Here is a 26963-nt window from a genome sequence, read left to right on the forward strand (position 1 = left end):
ACAATTTTTCATTACAATAAATAAAGTAATGAAAATCAAGAAAAGTACATTTCATAAAAAGGGAACCAACTGTACCGGAAAATATATTTGCCAACGATACCTCAGAAAAGGGTTTGATCTCCAAAATATAAAAACTCACACAACTCCACATCAGGAAGACAAACAATCCAATTAAAAAATGAGCAAAGGACCTGACGAGACACTTCTCCAAAGAGGACATACAGAGGGCCCAGAGACATATGGAAGAATGCTCAACATCAATAGCTATCAGAGATGCAAATTAAAACCACAATGAGATACCACTTCACACTGGTCAGAATGGCCATAAGCAAATCAACACACAAGTGCTGGCAAGATAGTGGAGAAAAGGGAACCCTAGTCCACTGTTGGTGGGAATGTAGACTGGTGCGGCCACCACGGAAAAACAGTATGGAATTTTCTTAAAAAAATAAAAATGGAACTGCCTTTTGACCCAGAGATTCCACTGCTGGGATCATACCGTAAGAATCCTGAAACACCAATTCAAAAGATCCAATGCACCCCAATGTTCATAGCAGCACAATTTACAATGGCCATGTGCTAGAAGAAGCCTGCCATTTGGGTTCAGAGAAGAAAGTTGACTGTTCAAATATTGATAAATGACAAAAAAAAAAAGGATTTTTAGAGAAACAGAGCAGATTTCAAACGTTTTACATCTCACACAATATTCATGATACAATGCCAAATTATTCACCCGTCGGTAAATGAGTGGATCAAAAACCTATGGCACATTTATACAATGGAATACTACGCAGCAGAAAGAAAGAAAAAGCCCCTAACCTTCATGAAAGCATGGATGGAACTGGAGAGCATTATGCTAAGTGAAATAAGCCAGGTGGTGAAAGACAAATACCATATGATCTCACCTGTAAGCGCAACCTAAAGAACAAAACAAACAAGCGAACAAAACAGAACCAGAGACATGGAAATAATGAACAAACTGACGGTGACCAGAGGGGTGAGGGGAGAGGGATAATGGGGGAAAGAAGGGGAAGGGTCATCAAGGAACATGCATAAAGGACACGTGGACAGGGACAATGAAGGGGTTGGGGGGAGGATTGAGTGTGGGAAGGGGGGCAGGGCAGGGAAGAGCAAAGGGGGAAAAATTGGGACAACTGCAACTGAACAACAATAAACAAAATTTTTTAAGAAGAAAAATAAATTTTAGTAAAAAATAAACATCAAATTAGATATTGTTAATTATAAATTATAAAACTAAAGAAAAGAATTTCAACATATAACACAAATTATTATTCTATGTGGGTATGGTTTTAATGAGTAAATGGTCTTTAGTTTGCTTATGTAGAGCTATAGCTCCAAAAAGAATGTTATATGAAGCAATACTAGAAGTATCCCCAGAAAATAAAATAAATATTAAAAATTGCTTAAGCAAGAGGAGGAAAACAACTTTCCATCTTGGTGAAGTCTGGGATAAATACAAGCAAACACAATCCAGCAACTACAAAGAAGTAACTAGAAATAAACCAGCACATAGGCCAGAAAGAACAAATATTAGCCAAAGCACATCACCACCTACATGACAGACACAACTAACTGATCTAATGATACTCTGACTGATCCCATACGTAGTGTGCTAGGCAGTCATTTCCAACTGATTAAAGTCGGTACAGATAAATTATATTTGCTATTTTTGGCACGGTCAAATGCTACACTAAAATGGAAAGAACACTCAACTGGGAATTAAGATATATAAATTCTAATATCAACTCTGATATATTAACAAATCATATGATACTAAACAGGTAATTTAATCTCTTTATTGTGGTCTGAGACCATGTCCTTGAATTCCCCACTGCATCTAGTACCATAAATTGCACACAGTAGTACTGAAGTACAGTAAGTTGAATTAACAAATCAGTATAGTTATGATTTATTATGGAAGGAAACTGATCTATGTGGAATCTTAAAAGGAAAACCAATAAATAAAAATATCAGTTTTAAATCTAACACTATCGAAGCTGAAAACATATACCAAACGAACACTAAGAAAACCTGCACTGTTTACACAAAAACCTGAGAAAAATACCAGAACCACCACAACTGGATAAACATTCTACTCCTTTGTTTGCCTTTAAAAGAGTAATTAATTTTTACTACTGTCTCATACATTGGTTTCAAACTTAGATGTCTAAATACTTCAAAGTTAATATCCAAAACCAAACTCCTGACTGGTCAATAACCAAAAACTAAAATAATAAAATTTCTCCATACCCAGTCTTCCTCATCTCTGTTAACAACAACTCCATCATTCTACTTATTCGGGATTCATAATAGGGAGTCATATCTTTCTCTCTTTCCTCTATCGTCTAAACTATCCTCAATGTGCCCTTGAGATCAATCTTCATGATCTCCATTGTTACCACCCTTCTAATCCACTGTCACCTGTCATTTGGGTTATTACACTCATATCCTTAAACTGACACCCCTGATTCTGCCCTAGCCCCTATTCCATCTATTCGTGACATAGCAGTGAGTGTATATCAGACCCTGTCTTAGTACACTCACTGCTCTAAGCCACTGATGTCTTTCCCTCTCTCTGTTTAGTACCTACCAGACCTCAGTACCTACAAAATCCTCAGTGATTATGCCCCCAATCAGTCCACTGCGCTCCTCACTTTCCACTCTCCTCATTCATCCCATGACCTTTTTGGTATTCCTTGAACATGCCGCTTCACATAGTGCTTCAGAGCCTTCCCACATGCTGTTCCTCCTGTTCATATCATTCTTTCCATTGATAAAATATATGCATGTATCACTCCTTCACCTCCTTCAAAAATTTTGTCCAAGTGTCACATTCTCCGTGATCTCTATATGGACCACCTATTAAATATTGCAGCCCCATTCTAACACCAGCACCCCCGCTGCCCTTACCCAACTTTATTTTTCTCCCGATCACTTATATTTGCTTATAATATGTGTCTCCCTCCTTTACTGGGATGTAAGGGCTATAATGGTAAAGATTTTTGTCTATTCACTGTTCATATAATGGTGATTGGCATACAGGAAATACTCAGTAAATATTTTTGAATGACTATGTTCCATATAACTCTAAGATTCCATCAAGTGCTTAAAGGAATCTGAAAATTCTCTTTTTGCTTTAGAAAAGTATATTTTTAGTGATATAATAATTGACTAATGCTAATACATCCAAATAGTATTATGAAATGCTGACACAATTGGAGACAACCAATATATTAAAACATGATGCCAAAAATATATATATGATGCCAGATAAAATTTCTCTCATATATGTTTCATTGAACAACATTCTGAAAATTTGAGTAAATCATAAGAAATCATATTTAGAACTACTTCTTTATGCCATTTAGGATATAATCTATATTTTGCAATTATCAAAAAAGTAAACCACAAAAATGAACTGGAAGAGGAGACACACATAAGGATGCAACTGTGATCTATAACATCTGATTTAAAATCTGCTTCATGAAAATAGCACAACATTGTTTTCATGTAATTTTACTCTGTAAATGTCACAAAATTAAGAACAGAATAAAACAATGCTTTTACACATTACAGCTTAGGTATGATTTTATACTCAGATTTTATATACAAGCACATGGTACTATTTAAAGACTAACATTAGATTAATTTCTCATAAGATGAATAAGTCCACTACACCAAAATAATTGAAAGTTAATGTCTATGAAAACTAGGAAAATAATGAAAACTTATTAATGATGTACAAGCAGAACAGTTATAACTCATTTTATATGAATAATGTTTATTCATTTTAGCACTATTTCTAACTTTCAAGCCATGTAATTCTTTGCTTTTGTGTTCAAATATAGACTTTTCACACTCATAACCTTCCAAGATGAGTTGCATAAGCTGCTTAAAATCTTAAATTCATTTGTCCAAACAAAATTCCATGTTGATTTAGTCATTTAAAAGACTTAATTAGCATTTAAAATTTCACTTACTTCCAAACTAAAACATACTGTACTTTTCTCTGTGAGAAAACAACTAGCCATTTTATTCAAGATTATTTATGTCCAATTATAGACAATTTATTACAAAATTGCCTTGTTCAGAAACAAAACAATCATAACAAGCCATTTAGCGCAATAGAGGTATGCATTAAATGTATATGAGAACTATAAAATCAATGAGTAATGACCAATATAAACTTTGTTCAGTTGTTTTAAAAACAATTCAGCTGCATTTGTGATTGATATAGGTCTATTACTCATGATGCCAAGAGCATGACATCAGGCCCGATAGGCACACACAAATACTTATTGTTAATTTACTTTTACTAACTTTTATTATGAACATTTGCAGAAAAGAGTTCACATGGCAGGCCTGACACTGCTGTTGCGACAAACAGCTGCTTGCAAGGCTGGCCCTGTGCTGGCATCTGAGAACTTGAATCTGGGGAGTGTTCCCATCATTCCCTACTTGAGAGAAGTGATTCACTGTGCCTAAACTGTTTATGCAAACCATATGGTTTATGCTGAACACCTGCTTTCCTTCCAGGAGTCTGACATTTTGGTACATGCTAGGCAGAGGCTGCCTATGTGACCAGCTCCCAGGAAAAACACTGAGGACTGAGTCTAACAAGTTTCCCTGGTGGACAACATTTCACACATCTTGTCAAAACTCATTGCTGGAAGAATTAAGCACATACTGAATGACTCTACTGGGAGAGGACTCTTGGAAGCCTGCGCCTGGTTTCCTCTGGACTTCAACTCATGTGCCTTCTCCCTTTGCTGGTTTTGCCTGTATCCTTTCAGTGGAATAAATCATAGCTACAACTCTGACTATGTGCTGAGTCTTATGAGTCCTCCTAAATAACCACCTAACTCAGAGCTGGTACGGGGCACCCTGACACAGCTCCACAGGGGATGAACTATGCCTCGTATCTCTTTATAGTTCTGAGAGTACATACATAATATGTTTAACAGATATCATATTTAGTGATTTTATATATTATCCTCCTAATACATCCGGGCAGTCTAAAGATATGTTACATCTCTACTTCAGTGTTAATTAACATTCGTGAACTGATTAAATGGCAAAAATATATGTGGTAATGGCACAATTCAAACAACACATGAAATTTTTTGGCAGGTTCAACTAATACAGAGAGAAGATTGATTCCTATGATCATTTACAGTCTCCAATTTGTTTTAATGATTTTTTGATAGTTTTCCGCCTGTAAACCTCTGAAAGACTATCCTAAGCACTCTAAATCTGTTTTTTCTTTTTTGTCTATTCATATATCTTTGGAATTTAGCAAAATATAATATACTTCTGTGGTATCCGACAGATAGAAGAGGGCAGGCATTTTATCAAGCTTCTCTGTTATTTATCTCTAGCTCTTTGATATTTCAAAGAAACAAACAATCCATGTTTCCTTATATCTTATATAATTCCTTTAGGACCAAACCCCACCTACTGGTCAAAAGATCAAAAGTGCTGCAACAGAAAAAAAAATGACATAAAAGAAGCAGCACTCAGTAACTAAGAAAAAAATAGCTAGGTTATAAGAAAGTTCCAGACCTTCCCTGAAGGCAAAGTGCTTTTTTGATTTTGATTATCACAAAAGAGAAAAAAGGCTCTTATTATTTTTAAAGCAAGCTTCATTATTCAGCAAAGAGACTTCGTATCAAATGCCAACTATGCAATTCAAAAAAGCAAATATAATGAGGAATTTTTACAAAACACAGAAATTCAGCGACTCTTGTGGAGGCTCTATTTCCAGAAGAGAAATGTGTAATACTAGAATGCATACTTTCCTAATAGATGTGACAAAAAAATATTTTTAAAATATTACTAACACAGAAAATACAAATCCTTAAGTTAGCAGTGTGAGTCAAGCACACGGGAAAACCCACTGAGTGGAAAGTAACCCCCAGAGGGTCATTGACCACGTTCTTAAAACGCCACAACTTGATAATTCCCAGATCCAAGGACAAGCAGTGATTCCACTATCATGCTTGTTGGAATGAGGTTTCTAGTTTGGCTTTTAAAAACGGGAGAAAAATGGAAGGGAGATTGGACATTCTAGAATTTTCCTTCAACTTCATTCTGCTCAGTGTTCATTGAGTTAATGCCTACCAGTACACTTTGGTCATTTATTTTAGTGTCTCTATTCACTGCCAGTAATCTCCTTGGCAACAGAAGAATATTATGCAGTTGAATTTTCTATGTAAATCAATTGTTCAATAGCTTTTCTTTCAATGTGTACTTTTTAACAGAGTTTATAAGCTTGTCAAAGTTTATACACTAGGAAGATCAGGCTTCTCAATTCTGTATGGAACCCCTAGATCAAGTCATCTTTACTCCTCAAATCACAGTTAAGTCCCAAAAGTAAAAGTGATGACCACTATTTTTCTCCTTAAAAAGAAACAAAACAAAAAACTGTAGGTATTCTATAAAGGCAAAAATTTTTAAGGGGATGCCAGTTTAATAAAAACTGCTTAACTGTCATATAAAAGCTAATATTTTCTTGATTCTGGTTATAATTTTCATTGTATTGAAATGATGACATTACTGTGATTATAAAAATTGATTGTAGAATTAGAATCATGCCATTGTGGATAAAGGTTAGATTTTACTGTTGGGGTATATAACATTCTAAGTATTATCTGCTACCTCAGAAAAATTTTAATTATGTTTAAAACATAAAGTGAAATGTGCAACTCAGACTAAATCAGTATATAATAAAAACCAATAGTGCCAACAGTGTATATATAGATAATGAAGGTATCATGGAAGCTGGTTAAAATTTATAATGAAGAGAGAACTAGTAAGAATATAGCAACCTGGCTGAAATTGATATTCATTAGGGTACTCTTCACATCAATAGGGAGCATTTGGACTCTGTGGTCTTTATCAGTGTCCCAGCTGGTAATGGTTGAAGGTTAATGCCTTACCCCATTCTGTTCAATTTTCTATCCTAATTAGCCCTCCAAATCTATAGCTGTGAGCACCAAGTGTCTGTGCTCAAAAGAAACTAATTAATGCTAGCAAATTAGATCAAGTCCAAAGATCCAACAGCCAAACTCTTAGTTAAATGTTCCTTGTTAATAGGAAGTGTAGCTGTCAATAACTGCTGTTGGTGACTATAATGAGGCATCTTGCTTTCACTGAAAGTGATTTCATTTCTCTTTGTCCCTGGAAAAGCTGTTCCATTCCCTTCACAAACCTAAGTTGCTGGCAGTCTGACCCAATTCTTATGATCAACTGGGTTGAAATGACATGAAAAAAAAAAATCAAACAGAAAAGCTTTCCTACATAATCATGTTTCAGGTATTTAGCAGAAAGTCAGATCACTTATTAAAATTCCTATATCTTTACCCAAGTACTATACAATGCATAATGCTTTTATATAAAACCCCACAATTATTTATTAAAGCAAAGGTGATAAACAGTAAATAAACTACGAAGGAAGTATCCTCATTCTAATTTACATTTTATTGTTCAGTTGAAGTGTAGCTGTTGTTCTGCCACTGGAGCAATACCAGCGTATGTTCTTTCCTAATTCACATGGTTAAACAGGGAGAATACTAGAGATTATTCATTTATAAAATAATCAATTTTAGATTCTAAAACGCTGTTTTGGACGATATGACCTAAAAAAAATCAAGATATGATTATCTACAAAAATTCAAATGTTCAAAAATCAATTAGCATTAATATGTTCTAAAACTTACAAATAAGTTGAAATAACCCAAATTTTAAGATGCTTTCAGTCTTCAGAAGATTTTAAGTATATTCATTAAACAGAAACGTAACCACATCAACAGCCTACACAACTTAACTTTTGATAAAAAAGCAAAAATTAAACATTTTTTTCTGCACCGTTACAAAACTGCAGCTGTGGAACACAAATAAAATTTTAAATATATACTGTGTTTCTTACATTTCAAAAATCAAAAACAAAGTTTCATCATCTAAGAGTAAAAGACACCTCTGAAACCCAAAGCCATACAATCGTTCTGTATTTTCATCTGAGTCATGTGAGTAAAAACTCAATTTATAATTGAGTTAGCTAGCTTTCCTTCATTCTAGGTATCAGAATAATGTGTTATAAAACTGCATAAATACAACTTATATTTATAATTTTAGACTATTTCCTTATTAAAGTAAATTTTCCCGGTAATGAAAAGGTATTCCTAACCCTGTAACTTTATTATCCATTTTTAAGTGTTATCCTCCCTGACCCTAATCAGAATATACATACATATATATATATGTATATGTTTGTTTTTTTTTAAAGTTCTATGAGGCAAGTAGAGGATTATCTCTTGAGACTATCAGCATGACACCTGCCAGTGCCAGGTGTGCGCTGAACCCTGCCTGCAGCTGCCAATGGGTTCATTCTTCCTAACACCTTGGGGGTGGGGGTGGAAAGAAAGCGCCCTGAATAAACAACTAATTCATAGTGAAAGCAGTAATACCATGGTATGATACTAATAAATTATTGGTAATTTATTAATAAATTTATTTATGGATGAATTTCATTTCAATCTAAGTAATAAACTTATAAATGGATTTAAAACTGGTATATCCTAGTAAGTCATATAATTTAAGAAACAGAAAAGACCATCACATGATGTCAGTTCTGAGGGACTACTTCTCTTTTACTGCCTCTGTCCATTAATAATAACAAGGTAATTCTCCAAGGAGACACCATCCGAAGGGCAGAAATGTTCCTAGCATCCAAAGTCACAAAACTACACAACAGCCTGGCTCTCCTGCAGAGAATCTTGCTGAAGGTGCAGCCATCACCCACACTAAAACCACTGTGGTGCCTGAATGAAGGAGACCACAGGGGAAAGTAGAGGAAGGAAGCCAGGAAAACAGTCTACGTCAGTGATATTTTACTACTATTTTTTTTAGATGTCCATTCTAAGAGATAGCTTTTTTAAAATAAAGATTTTATTTATTTATTTTTAGAGACGGGGAAGGGAGAAAGACAGGGTGAGAAACACTGATGTGAGAGAGGAACACTAATGGATTGCCTTTTACAAGTTCCCAGACCAAAGACCAAACCTGCAACCCAGGAACGTGCCATGACTGGGAATCAAACCTTTCGCTTTGTGGGACAACACCCAACCAACTGAGCCACACCAGCCAGAGCAGAGGAAGCTTGTTTTCAAAAGGCATTTCTACAGTAATACTTGCATCTGTTTTTCTGATTACTCATTATTGGTAGCCTCACTTTGTACCCTCCACTGCTTTGCTTACATTTTTCATTATGTTTACATATTAATCAACAATACATCTCTAGATTTACAGAATACAGCAGTATTCTATAAAAGTTTAAAACATTCTCCAAAATAAATAGGCATATGTGGGTGCTACAAAAGTCTCATCGTAAGTACTATTGGGATTCCATTAACAATTCAGTAATACACAATGACACCAAAGAAAAATCATCTTAGAATATACATTGTACCTATAAAAATATGTTGATAGATGAAAGACAGTTACATGTTACATTTTATGTTTCTTCTTTCTCTATCAAACCACCGGAGTGACTTGTTTCTCCAAAAGACTCATACTAAGTTTTTCTTTATATGTAACTATACTTCTTGGGGCGAGAGGGGAGTGTTTTTTACTAATAATTTGAGAGAATATTTTTAAATTGTAAATGAATTGAACACCGCCTGGAAGTTCTGAAAGCTGAAACCCTGGTATCTCAGTGAAAGGGTGAGAAGCAATTCATACATATTAATTCATTCACTACTTGACTCTAAGGCTAAGGATTAAATTCACATATTATAAAAAATGTATTTGATCTTTATATGAATATTTGAATCTTACCTTCAACTTGTTCAGAACATCTCTCTCGGGCCTTTTCCCTCATTATTTTAGGGATCAAAACATCTTTTTCAACATGTCTGAGATGCTGCTCTGAAAAAAAGAGAAAAAAAGATATTTCTTTAAGATAGTAAAGTCTCAAGTAAATCACCTGTTTAGGGGAAAAATAAAAACTCTGATTTACTTAAAGCCTGTGCAAATATATTAAAAACTGACTGTTTTATAACCTCAAAAATTGTGATTATCACTGAAAATCACTGAAAATTATTCCAATTTTTACATACAACAGAAAAAAATGTGACATAGGCAACATCTAAAAATTTCTGCAAACTATATCGCTGCACTTTTATATAGCATATTCCATGTAATCTGGTCAAAATTAAGTCACCAACTATAAATTATAATTTTTCCTATTAACATAACCCACAAGAAGAGTTTTACTGATACTAAGATTCAAGGATATGTGACTTTTATTGATATTGAGACCCAAGGTTAAGAGACACACAAATAATTTATTTAGTATTAACAGTAGCCCAAGAAAGCCAAAAATGGCAGAAGTGGAACGATGTGTGCATATAAAAACAAAGCCTGTGAGATTGCTTTGCATTTTAAACACAACTACTACAATTAGACTAAAGTGGCAGACTGAGCACCTGCTGCAGAGTCCCACAAGCTCCTTAAATTCCTAGAGTCCTGAAAAACAAAGAGTATGTGTCCTCAGGGACCTGAACTCAAGAAGACAAAAGGCAGATGAGATTCCAGGAGGCATTTCACCACAGACTTTTCCCCCAGGAGAAAAACTGATACTAAAAGTGGGTGTTGCCCTGGCCAGGTTGCTCAGTTGGCTGGAGTGTATCCCGTACACCAAAAGGCTGTGGGTTCGACATCCGGTCAGGGCATGTATGGGAGACAACCAATCGATGTTTCTCTCTCAATGACGTTTCCCCTCCCCCAGCGACCCCTCTCCTTGCTCCCTCTCTCCCTAAAAATCAATAAACATATCCTCAGGTGAGTATTAAAAAAAAAGGTGGGTATTGCTTCACACTCTGAAACAGCAAAAATGGGGAGCAAAAGACGTCCCTTGAGGAAACAAAAACATTGGTTGAAATACCTGAGTAGGAGCCAAGTGAGTCACTTCTGTTGCCTTTAGACCATGGGTAAAAGAAGTAAATAGTGGGTAATTATTCCCAAAAGCCAATCAGGAAGTTTCCCAGTATCTAGTAACACCTAGAAAGACTAGGAACCCCTAAACTTTTCCTAGTACTATGTGATTCCCAACAACTTCTGGATACAGGGAGCTATGGACTGTTACAGTATTTGCAGAGAGAATAACAAAGCATCTCAAAAAGCAAACAAAGGCGACAACACCAAAACAGCCAAGAATCACCTTAATTTGATTAAGGACAACAGTGTAAGAGAGAAACTAACTGTAATTAATCAACAAGTAACCAACTCCTAAGAGAGTTTAAAGAATAAGGAAAACACTATTTTAAAATTAGTATAATAAACATACTGAAGCAAATAAAAAGACATGAGTTCTGGGGCAGAAATGGACCATAAATTACCCACATGCACTTAGATGAAATGTCTGAAACTCAAAAATCCCAGAAGTTGCAAAAGGGAAAAAACATAACCTATGCAAAGGAATGAGAATCAGATTACATCGTGTTTCACTGGCAGGACATGGATGCCACAAGACAATGGAGAAGTAACTTCAAAGTTCTGAGAGAGAATCACTTTATATCCAAGAATTCTAGAGCCAATTAAGGGTGAAGTTAAAGTTTTCAGATAAGTATGGTTTGAAAAGTTTACCTCTTTCAAACTCTAATGAAAAAGAATTTATCCCTCCTGCTGTGTGACAAGCCACTGATCACACTCAGAGATGTGAAACAAGCTGGTATAGGAGGTCTACAGGTCAGGAATTCAGAAAGGCAAAGCAGAATTGACACTTCTTTGCCCACAGTGCCTCAGGCCTCATTCAAGTAGACTCAAATGACAGCTGTCGATTTCAACAGCTGCAAAAGCTGGGGCTGAAGGATTTACTTCCAAGGTGACTTCTTCACTTAGGTATCTGACATCTGAGCTAGAATGGCCAAAGGATTGGCTCAGTGTGGACTGTAAACCAGAGCACCTATGCATGGCCCCTTCATTTGGTTTGGCTTCTCACAGCAGAGCGGGTAGGTCATGAGAAGGGGAGACCTGAGAAGAAATGGGGGGAGAACAAGCCTTCCAAGATAACCAAGTGAAAGCAGTTTGGCCTTTTCTGACCCCATCATGAAGCCATGCAGCATCATTCAAGCTACACTGTAATGATATCAAATCACTGAGGGCAGCCTATACTCAAGTGGAGGGGAAATAAGACTCCATTTATGGTGGCAAGACCACGTTACAGAAAAGCAAGAGGAATGGAAGATAATGCTGTGAATTTTGTAAAATAAAACCTGCCACAAGGCCCTGGATGGTGTGGCTCAGTGGATTGAGTGCCAGCCTGCAAATCAAAATGCTGCCAGTTCAACTGCCAGTCAGGGTATGCACCTGGGTTGTGGGCAGGTTCCCAGTTGGGGGGGTGTGGGAGGCAACTGATTGATTATCTCTCACACATTGATGTTCCTCGCCCTCTTCTTCTCCCTTCCTTCCCCTCTCTCTAAAGATAAATAAATAAAACATTTTTTTAAAAATCTGCCACAAAAATAGAGAATATATTCTGATAAAATAAAAATGAATCCATGATGTCCAAATGTGAAATATATAAAGCAGATTAGAAAAACAGACATTTAAATTTGCATATTGAAACTGTAAAATACTTGAACATCATCATCAATGAACTCGACCTAACATTTATAAATACTCTGCTCAATAATAGCTGAATATTTATCAAGATAAACCATAGGCTGGACTATGAAACAAATCTTAATAAATGTGAAAGAATTTACCACATGACTTACGATATGGCCCAGAAAACACACCCCTCAGAATTTATCCTAGAGAAATGAAAACTTAAGTTCACACAGACAGTACACAAATGTTCATTGCAGGTTTATCTGTTACAGCCAAAATATGGAAAGAATCCAAAAGTCCCTCACCTGCTGACTGGATAAACAATGGTTCATTCAGAAAATGAAATACTACTCAAAAACAGAGCAGGATGAACTACTGATACATAACAGCGGCAATTTAGGTGGACCTCCAGGGCATTACGCTAAATGAAAAGAAGATAATCTCAAAGGGTTACTTATTCAATGATTCCACTTACAGGAGAGTCTCAAAAAGACAAAATTGGTGATGGAAAACAAATCACTGGTTTCCTTTTTGCTGATATAACAGTTCTGTGTGCTGACGGTGATCATGATTACTCGAATCTTCACATGCAATACAATGTCATATAACTACACACACACAAAAGTACATGTAAGAAGTGGTGAAATTCGGCTAAGACACGTACCTGAGTAAACAGTATTATACTGATAAACAGAGCCTTTTTAGACATTATTTCCTAGTGCCCCCCTATGATACGTTACTATCACAGATACACAGTATATGTTTATATACGGTATGTAAAACAGTGCTTTATGCATTAAAATAGTAAGATTTTTCTCCCCCAATATCAATTTTTGCCCCGTAAAGGCACCGTTACACGCACTGAAGACACGTACAATGACTAGGTAAGATGGTATCATTAAGGAAAGCTGGAGGACGGGTATGTGGAAATGCACTAAATTGCAGCCTGATGCATTTAAAGTACTTCAAACTTTAGTTGTAATTTTTAAGAAGTTTTAAAATGTATAAGGAAATGCAAAGGACCTAAAGTACCCAAAACAACATTGAAATAGAAGAACAAATTTGGATGACTTGCACTCCCTGATGGGAAAGTTGTACTACAAAGCTACAGCAATCACGATGGTAGAAAATTGACACAATTAAGAAAAGCAAATAGATTAATAACAAAACAGTGTCCAGAAATACTCTCCACATATATAGCCAATTTGACAAATGCACCGAGATTAGTCAATGAAAAAAATAAAAATATTTTCAACAAGGACCTGGAAGAACATGAAAATAAAATCAATCTGAACCCTCTGACCCGCAAATTTATAGAACCCACAAAAATTAATATGCCATGGATCATTAAACAAAACCATTAAACAAAATTAAAAGGCAAGCCACAGACCAGAAGTGTTCACTATTCATACACACACACACACACACACACATATATACATATATCTGACAAAGAGCTTGAATTGAGTATATAAAGAACTCCTGTATATCAACCACAAAAATACAAACAACCCAACAAAAACAGGAGAAAAGGCTTGAATGGACACTTCAAAAAGATGACAAACTGTAAATACATACATGAAAATATGCTCAAAATCATCAGTCATTAAGAAAATGCGAATGAAACCCATGATAACATTCACACCCACCAGAATGACTAAAATTAAAAACCCTGAGAATACAAAATGTTAGGGAGAATGTGGAGAAACTGGAACTTTCATATATTGCTGGTGGGAGTGTGAAATGATAAACCTCTTTGGAAAACTGCTTGCTAAGTTACGAACTTAAATATACACCCAACCTATTTTCCACTCCTAGGTATTCATTTATGCAAGATAAATGAAAATATATGTCCAGAAAACAAGTTGCACAAGTCTGTTTAAAAATTAGAAAAATCCCAAATGCCCAATTGAGTACTACTTAGCAATACCAAAAAATTAGGTACTGTTGCACTCAATATGGGTGAATCTCAAAAATGTTGTTGAGAAAAAGAAGCCAGACATAAGACTACATACTGCATGATCCAAGAATACGCAGAACTAATCTATGGTGGTAAAAATTAGAACACTGGTTATCTACGGAGTTGAGAAAGGTACAGGCTGACAGATGTCTTGATTAGGGTGTTGTTAGAAATGACAGACTTTAAAATATATAAATAAATCCTGCTAAAAAATTTTTTCATCTGGTAGCATACTAACCTTTACATATTAACTATTAATTATGGTTTTATACATATCTCAGCACTATCTTCAACACTATAAATATTACAGATAGGGCACTTTTATTCATAAAATTAGCCATTGTCATTGTGATGCATACATGTTATGCATTTGCACAGGAGACTACCAAAAAAAGAAAATCAAATTTTGAGAGTTTGCTACTATATACTCATATGAATTTATACAGAGATCAAGAATCAGAATAATGCCACCAGGAAAAATTTCCAAAGCTCTAACTTCTCAACATTCTATCACCACCTCAAAGTCAATTTTCACCTTTTCCAATGGGTGAACTTGTTAGCTCAGATTTTGCTCTGGGGCTCATATGTCCCTGCAAGTATGGCAGCACTAGATTACAAGGCTACTGACAACAGTGCTTGCTATGAATCCACAAAGAGAACAGTGAAGCAAATCAGAATATTACAAAACCTTTCACTGGAAAGAAGTAACACCTAAAGGGCAAGGCATGCCTTTTCAATAATAAAATTGCTTTAACTAATTTGATTCTTACTTAAACACTGCCGCTTTTTAACATTTTAACTTCCCAGTATCGTTTCCTTGCTCCTAAAGATATTTCCATGCTACTGTTTACTCTGGAGGAAAGACATGAAAACTATGTAGCAAATCTAAAGTCTCTTCATTAACAACAGTTTTGATCTTTAGTTCCCTCTTCTTTACTTCATACCAAGAGTCTCAAAACGAAGGGCTCCAGGCAGATGGCATCACTTACAGTGCAGGCCAGAACGCGCAATCACTACCTCCACACTAGGAAGCTAAGCAGATCCAGTCCCCTTCAAAAGGACAAAGACATGGATGCTTCTGAGCAGACTCTGTCCTTTCCACCTTGTTCCTATCTTCCTGCTATAATAATACTGTAATATGGGGAAGCAGGTGGGGTGGGCAGATATCCTTAGAAAGGGAAAATTAAGATAGTGATCGGTGTTCCTTTTACCTTCTTCCTTTTAAGTCATACTTGAACTAACAAAAATTAAAGAGAAAATCAGTAGTAGGAAAGATTACACCACGCGCGCCCACTATTTCAGCTGCCTCCGCTTATGAAACCTCAAGATGAGGGCAACGATGGCCTATAGTCTTGCTGGTAGCCCTCTCGGGTTCCATTTTTGCAGATGAAGAAGTACCTGCTCATAGAGGTGAAATAACCCAAGGCTCTGATAAAATGGTAATGTCGAGATCATGGAACATAGGTCGTGCGTCTTCTTCCACAACACTGTTACATACCTTAGATGGTGGCCTGTTTCAGGGATTTCAGCAAACAAGCTTCTGCGAGCTTCCAGCCACACCGAAGCGTGGAAACCCAGGGTGTCCAACCCACGGCCTACGGGCCGCATGCAGCCCGATGGCTATGAATGCGGCCCAACACGAAATCGTAAATTTACTTAAAACCTTATTTTTGCTCATCAGTTTTCGTTAGTGTTTGTGACTTTAATGTGTGGCCCAAGACAACTCTTCTTCCAGTGTGGCCTGGAGACGCCAAAAGGTTGGACACCCTTGCTGTTTGTTTCAGAAGCATCATTTTGAAAAAGGAAAATTCACAACTGCACAATAGTTCTCTCTCTCTCTTTTTTTAAATCAGAAAATGAAGTGGAATTCTGATTCTCTGATTCATGCCATGGAGAAAATTACTTTTTTAGAAAAAGCAAAAAGAGTGTTTTCTCAGTTGGCTGAAAAATACCTTCTTAGAGTCAGTCAATCAGCAACAATCTAATTTTTTAACAAGTTCAAACTCTTAAAAATATGAAAAGCACGTCAATAAGGCTTGGCTTTTGGCTCAGACACCATCTATGTCCCATAGTCATAAACTTCATTTGAATTTCTTTGTCCTATCACCTTTCACTGTTAATAAACACATACTTCACTCTAAATGTGCCCATTTCCCAAAAGCATCTATTTCTTGGACCTCAGATTCTGTAGAATGCTAGGTATGAAAACTTCCTCTTCCACCCACATCACTTTAACCAAGATGAGACCAGAAAGATACAACAAATCTGAAAGTATACCAAAGCAGGAAATCAACTTATGCAATAAGGCATGACAATTTTAGAAACGTGCTGCAATCTCCACTGAGACCATGATTTCTTAAATAAAAAGGTTTCACATTTATTTCTTTGGTAAAACTTCGAGACTACCTTTTCCTATAAGCAGAGTTTCCCACTGATGTCTACGACGAAATCAGCAGTGTTATGAGAGACAGAAGTAAATATCTGAGAAAGCAATAAAGGCCAGCATGCCTGTGCCTTCTCGGCAATAAGAGCCTGATTATTTTTTCTCTTATGTCCGTGTAGAAGAACATGGTAGACTATTCTCACGCCTATGAAAATTCTTCAATGCCTCTGGTCACCCCACCTCTACTGGTGGCTCTTCTTCATCTTACAATATTTCATTAAATTTATACAAAGAAACATGTATTATTTTGATAATGGAGTGGGGAAAGTACTTTTCCAATGAGAAGTTATTTAACCTTTGCTCCAATCAATCACAGTATCTTTCTTGGCATGGCCCTCAGAGTCAGTTTGAGTTAACATGAAAACCAGTTCCATAATTTAACTTTTTTTTCCATAATACAACTTTTTCATGGGAGTAGCATTTCCCAGGATGAGCATCTACCACCACCTTCACCAGACTGATTTTGGTTAACCCTGGCTGACATTCAGGTTCGCCTTCTGGAAAAAAAGGAAGATTTCACCTATCTTCTACCTCTTATTTTCTTACTAAAATTTACTTAATCTACCATCAAACATACCTGTTCCATCCCAAGTTCTCCCTCACCCCAGCACCTGAAAGTGACTTCTTCCTCTAACCCCAAGATTTTGCGGTCAGAAATACTATGGCTCTAATTATACTTGGACTAACAATGTTTCACATCACTTTATCTGTGTAATCTTCTCCTGATAGATCAGTGGTTGTTATGGACTAAATTGTGTCCTCCCCACCCCCAGATTCATGTTGAAGCCCTAAACCTCAATATGACTATATTTGGAGATAGGGCTTTTATGAGGTTAAGGTTAAATGAGTTCATACAAATAGAGCCCTAATTTGATAGGTGGCCTTATAAAGGGAAGACCCAGTAACAAAATCGGTCAGCACATTGATGCTGGACTTCCCAGTCTCCTCAAATCTGAAAAAGTAATTTTTGTTATTTAAGCCACTCAGTCTACGGTATGTTCTTACGGCAGCCTGAGTAGACTAAAACTGATTCTGGTACCAAAAGTTCTCAATTCTGGCTGCACCTAACATCCACTCAGGGGGCTTTATAAAAGTCTGATACCTGCACCCTACCACAGACCAGTGAAATCAGAAATACTGGGTAAAGTCAGGCATTGGTATTTTTAAATGATCCCCAAATAATTCTAATATGACGCTAGATTTGGAACCACTGCCTGAAACTTAAGTTTAATGAGGTCAGAGATCAAGCCTGATTCATCTCTATTACTCCATTACTATCCTCTTGCATATGACAAATATGCAATAAAACTGTTTAATAAATTAAATATTTTAAAGTTTCAATATTTGATAATTACAGATATTAATTCTGTTAACAAGTATTTATTAGGTACCGACTATGTACCAATCACCATACTAGGGAGTGTATATACAATAATGAGCAAGACAAGCAAGGTTCCTTCTTCTGCAGCATAAACATTTAAAATTATATATTTCACTTAATCCTGCTCAGTTAACAAATCCTTTGATCTGTAAAGACCTCCCAGTAACAGTTCTTTAGAAAAATACAATGAGGAACAACAAATACTTAAATTTTTTTCCTTCAGTCTCTTTACTTAAAAATGTGAAAATATAATTGGGGATAGTGGAGAAGGTTAATTTGGGAATCAACATTCTTATTTAGGCACAGTTTAGTATGGTCCACTTGTATCAGGGATAAGGTAATATATCTCACATATTTAACATCTATAAACCTAGAGATTTCTACAGATATACTATTAACACCTCTCTACCAAAATAACGGTAATAATCCAGTAAATGAAACATAAACTTGAATTTACCTTTTCCTGTAGTGAAATCTGTGCTGAGTCACGAACCCCTTGAGACCAATTCCAAGTATTTACAATCATAAAATTTAAAGAGTGAAGTCGCCTTAGCCGTTACCTGATATATCTTACTCTCCCTGCCCCTCATCTTCAAACTTCAGATCACACCTTTAGAATACTCTAAGGGCATGAGGTTAATGGCAAAGTCTAAAACCAGAAAGCAGTCCTACTACCTCCCAAATTCAACTCAATGCTATGACATAACAGGGTAGTTCCGCTCTGGGCTTGGGGGACAACCTCGCATTGTCTAGGTGTAACTCACTGCGCTTTCCTTTCTAATCACCTAGCTTCTAACAGAGTTAAAGAAGTGAAATCATACAAAAAATATTTGTTTACTACACAGGTAGAATATTCCCTTTTTCACATCCTGATTTTCTTCATCTCTCAAATTATTTGATATAGACACATCCCATCTCTAGGTTTCATTTTATTTCTCAAGCCAAAAAACTCTGTACCTAGAATGAAGGAAACTCTATAACCCAGGTTATTTGATACCTTGGTGTTTCCTTTTTTAATTCCAAATATTTTTAAATTTTTTTTTGAAAGATTGGGAGTAACAGTAAGGAAAAGCTTCCTGTGAAACTGATTTTTAAAGTGAGGTATGAAAAATGAACAAGAATTAGACAGATTTGGGGATAGGGAAGAAAAGGAAAATTTCACAAAGCAGAAATTGTTATGTCAATTTGCCTAGAGGCAAGATAACAAAGCACGGTTTGGCGTATGTTAAGTATACCACCTTAAGCCAATGTTATTCATATTCAAATTGTTTCACCACAACCCCACAATACTTTACATCTGGATGTTGTACACACATCTGTGTGTATGTATATGTTTGTGCAAGTACCCCTTCCTAGACCTGACCTATCACTGTACAAACTCTTACTACCCAAACTGAGGTCCCTAATAGGTTCAGATATGTTAGTTTTAGGGTACAGCTAGTATCTCTCCTGTGGGAGAGAACGCAGAAGTATCCATACCTGCTCCCTTCTCAGGACTGCCCGTGGACACGGTACCACTGTGTAGTTTTTCCTGATGCTGTCCCCTCTCCCAACTCCAGTGGGCAGTGGCTCTCAGATGGCACAAAACCCTGCTCCCTTGCCTCCAAAGCAGGGCAAACCTTGTATTTTGTTGTGCACCAAAGCTATTTAGGCTGATACAGGCATTCCCTAAAATCATCTTGCTCAGTTTCCTCCCCTTCCCTCTCCTGTTCCCCTCATTCCACAGGATTTCTTTCCTAAGAGCACCCCATTAGTAGTAAATCACGTGCATGTGCTTCCCAGACCTGGTGCTCAAACCTTGTTCTTTAATATCATGTCCAAATAAAAGGAACCAGGGCTTGTTAGAGAAATGACTAATTCTATGGATGGGCCAGGGTAAAACAAGAAATGTTCAAAAATAATAATAATAATAATAATAATAATAATAATAATAGGGGCACATCACAAGGACCCAGAAGCTAGTCTGTAGGAGCTCTGACTGGCCAAATCTGGGACAATGGGAGCACCAAAATAATTATATACACCAACAAATTATAAACTACTGATAAAATAAAAATTCATAAGTCCATACCAAGAACAAGTCCATAAAAAAAACAAGAAATACAGTGATCTCTTGGTAACAGCAAAATGTCACTACCAAATAAATAGCAGAAAATACTGGAGGTAGAAAATCATTACTTTGCAACCATCACAGAAAAGACTAAATAAGGCAAAAACCATCAATGGATGCAGCATGAATCAAAGGGGAATTTTTGATGAGGAACAAACATTTGCAAGGTCTTAAATGATCTGCCCACAGACCACTTATTAATTGAGACAGAGGAAAAACATATCAAAAAAATTGAACAAAACCTTGATGGCACAATCGAAATTCACACTGCCTATGACACAGAGGCGCATCATGTGCCTCATGCCCTCAGATGTGATGCCCTGGGAGAGACACATAACCACTTGCACAGCATTTGGCTGACGTTGCATAACCTCCATCTAATCAAAAGTTGAATACACACAAAATGAAGAAAATTCTGCATGTCACTCCCTCACCTAAAAACTTGCAATGTCTTCCCATTGTTCTAAGCATAAAATTCAAACTCCTTGAAACAGTTTGCAGGACACTTCATAACTGACAACTCAAACTCTCCAATGCCGCAGCACATAGTCCTTTTCCCTCTCAACTTTGTTGTATTTTTTGCTTAAGCCAATGTTTTTCTACCTTCCAGGAACCCACCCATTAGAGGGTTGTTGAGTCAATCTAGTAAAAGAAACAATGTATTTTCTAGTGCAAATACACTCTGCGTTTACAAAGTGTAGAAGTTAATCAGATTTTTAGTTCTACTAATACAATGTATGTCTATGCCTGAGAGGATCCTATGGAAGTACACAAGTAATCATAGTGTCAAAATTTTTCTAATCAATGGCATCATCTTTTACATATTAATCACCTAATGCTCAGAAAAATTTCCCAAATCTGTTTACATGTCTAATTCAAAAATTAAAAAGTGCCAGTAAATCTAAGTACTAGTCCCCCTAATCTACCTTTATCCACACTGGAACCATAAAAAGAACCCATGCAACCCTAAGACTCCAAGAGCTACCACAATGGTACCCTCCCAAGGCCCATACACCTTAAACATCTAACGCAACGTCATAAACTACTCATCCCACTCTCCATGCCCTGAGCCCTATCGCTGTCCCGTCACTACTTCCTAATTCGATTTTTAGGACTACACACCAGTGGAAGAACAGGGATGGACACACAAACAGGGACACACACACACGCACACACACAACTGATATAAGGAAACTTTTCATGCTGTCATTGCCCTACTAACAAAAGTAGGAAACAATCCGCATTAATTGACAGGGGGAAGGGAAACTTCCTACCCTGCTGAAAGAAAGGTGGAAGTAAAAGGCACAAGGAATCTCTTCTAGTTAGTAGAGAAAGTCAAAAATCAAAATTATCAGGCCCAGATTCCTGAGAGTTGTCATCTGCGTATATAATCATGTCGGAAATTTATCTAGAATCTGGGAATAGCAAAGGCCTATGCGGGTGTTCTTTCAGGAATGGCACTGGGCCGTTTTACAACTTTTTAGGGGCAGTTTAGAATCTTGTTGAATAGAGATAGAAATAATTCCTGACCAGTGGAAAAGACAGACTCATGAGATTATAGTTTATCATCCTGTTTTAAATAAACCAGTTTTCATGTAAGCCAGTAATCTATAAAATTGTCTATTTACCTAGCTTCTCAATTGTTTTTTGAACTGTTTTCTACATTTTGCTGGTTCCCTCTCTAAAAAGCTGAAGAAAATCTTCAACACATATTTACATAAGCAGTAAATAATTTTGCTTAATAGTTTTACCTTTATGAAAATTCTACTTTAACAAGTACCACTTTTAACATTGTTTCTAGAGATGATCATGGGTTATACATTCAAAATAAACCACCTTTGAAATTTTCAATCACCTACATTTAACTGGATTTTTTAAATATACAATATGTGTAGAAAGGGTTATAAATTGCTAAAGAAAACTACTAACTTGGAGTAAGAGTCACTATGTTCAAGTCCCACTAAAGAATAAGCTACAGTATATATTTCTCGATTATTACTATGAAATCGCAGGTCCCATTTACGGCTAAAGATGTAGAGAATCTCTTCTAGACATAGGAAGAAGATCAGAAAACAAAACAAAACTGAAAGACCAGTCAATAAAGCTGGGAGAGTTCAGAACAGTGTTTCTCCACTACTCTGAATATTACATCATCTATATAATATTTTAAAATGTCAGAGACTTGGGAGTACAACCCAGGCACTAGTATTTTTTAAAAATCTAATGTCTCTCCATAGCCACTTTTCCTGAGTGTTTTAGACTCTCTCCAGCTTTTCCTCTCTGCAATTAAATAGTAAGAGAAAATAATGGACACAATTATAACTGACAAACTTACAAAGAGTGCCATTACCACCTCTCCGTTAACAAAAAGGAAGATAGTTTACATAAAACTACTTTATATGTATATAGTAGTTTTATTTAACTACATTTCATTGTTGGGTTCAGAGTTTCTTGAAAAAAAAATGGACCCTACAGTTACTTAAAAGCTAATGTCAAATGAAGATCAAACTTATATGAAATCTCAAAAAAATGTAATATAAACCAATGGGAAAACAAATTTTGCTATATAAACTTCATTAAGCATAACTACCTACTCAATACGGGCACATTCCATTCATCGTGGACTATAAAAACCAAGAGAAGTATCAAAATGTGAACCTATGCTTCAACTTATAAACCAAACAAAAAGTTTTTTTTTAAAGAGGAGGCTTCAATACATTTGTATTTTTGAATTCAAACAAATAAAGAATTTTTTCTATAATCTTTCTTCTTGCTGCCTCCACTTTCTTACTTTCCATTCCAATCTTGTTTCCACTGCCACTTCTGTCTAAAGTTTCCAATGATCTTGCCATTAGATTTGACCATTACCATCCACCCAACTGCTGAAGTAAAAACCCTGGGGAATTATCCTTAATGCCTTCCTTTCCCTCCCCGCCCGTAGTCAGTGCAGCAGCGCAGCAGGCTTTTTCACCATCTCTTCGTTTGCCTTCCTTCCCTCAGGACGCCCCTACAATGCATGCCACTGCAGCCCGGGCAGGAAAGACAGAAATTATATTATGCTATATAGTGACTTTAAAATTTTCTTATGCCCTCCATCCAAGTCTCCAAATGCTTTCTTATCATAGCCTTCAAGGCCCTGCAGCACTTAGCTCCTACCTACTTTTCCAACCCCTTTCCTTGGGATCTCCTCTGCATTCTGGCCCTCATTCCAGTCAACTATCTGAAGCATCTGCAACATTGACTGCCTGGTGTGTTCTTTCCCTACCTCTTCACGAGACTGCTTATCCTTCAGATTCCAATTCACCTGACACTTCCTCAAAGAGCTCTTTATTGAGCACTACTTAAAGTAGTCCTCTCTTCGCCACCTATCACAGGACACTGCTTATCTTCTTCATAATGTTAATCACAGTCTGTAACAATGTAAAAGTGTCTGTCTAAGGGTGGGGGAGTGGAGTTGTCTTCTTTCTTCTACCACCAGGATATAAGCTCTATTCCAAGCAGAGATCTTGTTCTATATACCAGTTTCCTAGGGCCTAGAACAATACATGACATATAATGGGCACTCAGCAAGTAATTGTTTAATCAACAAATACTCAAGTGAAGGCAGGGTCTACACCTACAGCACTGGACTAAAAAAAAAGATATTACCTGAGTTCTATCCAGACAGGGCTCTTCCAGCAATTAATTAGCTGCGCGGCCTTGAGCACGCCACAAGACTGGAGTAAGAGGCTCTGGACAGTAAGAAAGTGGAGACAGCAAATATGAAGATTTTTTTTCCCTAAATTTCCTTGTCTAAATTTAAGAATCAAGACACATGAAAGCCTTTAACCTGAGTTTTTCTCATTTGTATGAGATTACGATGAATGTCACTTCCAGCTCAGAAATACTCGAGTTTATATAGGCCTCAATCTGCTTTCCACCCTGAACTTCCCATACCCATCCCTCACTGACATGTCTCCTACTCCCACCAACCAAATCAAGGGCTTCACCCTGCAACCTAATGTCACTCCGTGCACTTTCCTGCCTATACATTTGCTCATTCTGCCATCTCGTCACCAACTCCAACCACTAGAAACTCTATCTTTCAAAGCCTAGATAAATTGTTTAACCACTTCATAAAGTCTGGTCCAAACACCTGGCCCAATATTGGTATGATCATTGTGTTCTGTAAATTCTTCTATGCTTCAAATTCTTTTAAACGGTTTCCTAATCTGTAAAACGGACATCACAGTATCTACCATACCACGCTATTACTGGATAATTGAGAATACATAGTTTGATAATAAAGTGTTCCATAAATGTATTATTTGTCATCTACACACGTTTTTCTTTCTCCTTGAGGTCCAACAGAGTGACTTTTTTCATTTCTGAATCTCCAAAACTTTGAATCCATTGAATCCTCCCAATGCCTTGTTTTTATATCCGTAAAATAAAGGGAATGGACAAGACCAAGTATCATTTCCTCCAAAAATGACGTTCTCCTAACTATACTCTTACATAAATAGCCTAAAGCAAACACAGGTGAGCTTCCTTACGGAAGGAATTCGAGAACTCAAACTACTGTTGCAGATGGAAATGGGTGGAAGCACTTAAGTTAAAAACAACATTGATGATTACTTTGGTGATCCTTTCCAACGAAACTGCCTCTTGCCACAGTGATGGACCTTTTTTACTGTTTTTACGTTGGGCTACAGATATTTAAAGGAGCCTGTGCCCCATCAGAACGAAAAAAGAGAATGAGGCCGAAGAAATCAGCCGCGTTAAAGAGGAAAATATTTGTAAGCCACAAATGGACTACAGCTCAAACAAGAAGCTCAATGCGTTTAACCCAACCCTAACCCTAACCACGAGAAACGGGGCGATAACCTGTGGCGGGAGGGAAGAAAATGGGGCTGGCCAAAAACTCTAAGCAGCATGATAGGCAGGAGGAGACGTCTGCGGAAGCGGTGTAACCTCAGAGCTCGGCATTTTTTCCTACGCCGGCCCCCAGCCCGCAGACCCGCGGTTAAAGACCTGGGCCGAGACTCTTCAGCAACCCCCGTTTCCCGCTCGCGTACCTGCCGGGTCGAGCGCCATGTCGGCCACAGAAGAAGGCAGCCGCTTGGCCACTCCCGGGCAGGGGGCGGGGAGGGGAGGAGCCTGGCCAAGGCAGCACGTGCTGCCGCCCAGATCTTCCCGGAGAAGGAGGAGGAGTTCAGTGCCCTTCTCAAAGCGCAGCTGACTGCTTTCCCTTTTCCCTAGTTGCTACTTCCGCCGCCCATTGCGCCTGCGCCCTCCTGGCCCCGCCCTGCACTTGTGACGTGTGGAATGTACTTCGCAGTGGGAAATGGTTGGAAAGGGGGCGTGGCTGCTCGCGCATCTTGGGGGCGGAGCTGTCTCAAACCCGCGCTACCTCGCTTTAGGCGGAGCCCGTGTGGCCGCGGGCTGGCTTGGGTCTCTAGCGACGCGAGAAGAAGCTGTGGGCCTTTGGGATTGCGCCTCCCTTAGGGATTCGGTCTGAATCCAAGCCCCACCCTCCACACCCGCTTTGGGAGAACCAAACGAATCATCCTGTTCCTTTATTTGTTCTTCGCTAACGTTCATTCATTTATAAATATCTATTTCATGCCTGCCAGGTTCCAGCCATGGTTTTGAATACGACTGGAAAATAATAGAATAAAAATAAGGTCCCTTCATTCTCGAGGAGCATCGCGTTGGAAGGGGAGTCAGCTACAAGCAACACGCTGTTAAATGTGATAAAAGCCACACGCGCGAGATAGGCACTGCTCATTATACCATAAAAGTGGTATAATGTGTGCAGTGTCATTATTTCTTTCCCAAATCAGCAGCCTGTGGCTACTTTAGAGGTTAAAATTTAAAATTGGGCGCTAGGGGTACCTCTTAGCGAAATAATACCCTCGGGGCGGGCGTATCGTCCGATTTGGGTGATGTTATAAATCCAGACCCTGATAAAGCTGTAGCTTTTGTGAAGAAAATGAAGGTGCGAACCATTCTACTTTAGAACCAAATTACCCTCTTCTCAATAGAAAAAAAAACTTTTTGGTAACAATTATGCCCATTTCCACTCACAACCAGCCTTCAGAAATGCTTCCTTGTCACATCCACCTTTAGCTAGCTCGAGCCTCCAAAGGGTGGCGTGCAGCCGGGGACAGATGGGACAGATGTTAGAAAAACAAGGAGCAGCTGCTTCTTCCCTGCAAGGGATTTAGGGCTTTCAAAATGATCCCCTCCCCACCTACCTGCAGTCCCTCCTCCCCTGCTGCTGCTTCCGCCTGGTCAGTTGGCAGAAAAGCTGACGCAGTTGAGCAGGGCTGGGAAAGTGGGTCTCTGCTCAGCAGGTCTTCCGTTTAAGGGCCTATTTGGGCATAACGGTCCTTATTACAGCTGTAGGTTGAGGTGCCAAGGTGAAGAATTAATGTTTCATTCAGCCAGGCAGGAA

The 26963-nt window shown here is 37.6% G+C and overlaps 1 protein-coding gene across 1 annotated transcript in view; it reads right to left on the bottom strand.

The window, feature by feature from the left end:
- The window catches only part of CMC1 (C-X9-C motif containing 1), a 62828-nt gene extending 37085 nt beyond the window's left edge, over nucleotides 1–25743 (bottom strand). Inside the window, exons 1-2 of the mRNA XM_054595069.1 lie at nucleotides 25582–25743; nucleotides 9856–9945 (exon numbers count right to left, since the gene is read on the bottom strand). Of these exons, the coding sequence (XP_054451044.1) occupies nucleotides 9856–9945; nucleotides 25582–25600 (109 nt within the window). The 5' untranslated portion in view covers nucleotides 25601–25743. The remainder of the gene's footprint in view (nucleotides 1–9855; nucleotides 9946–25581) is intronic.
- Between the last annotated feature and the right edge of the window lie 1220 nt (nucleotides 25744–26963).

Source organism: Pteronotus mesoamericanus, unplaced genomic scaffold, assembly GCF_021234165.1.
Source record: "Pteronotus mesoamericanus isolate MK-2021 breed Mesoamerican mustached bat unplaced genomic scaffold, CSHL_Meso_final scaffold_54, whole genome shotgun sequence".
Taxonomy (NCBI): Eukaryota; Metazoa; Chordata; class Mammalia; order Chiroptera; family Mormoopidae; genus Pteronotus; species Pteronotus mesoamericanus.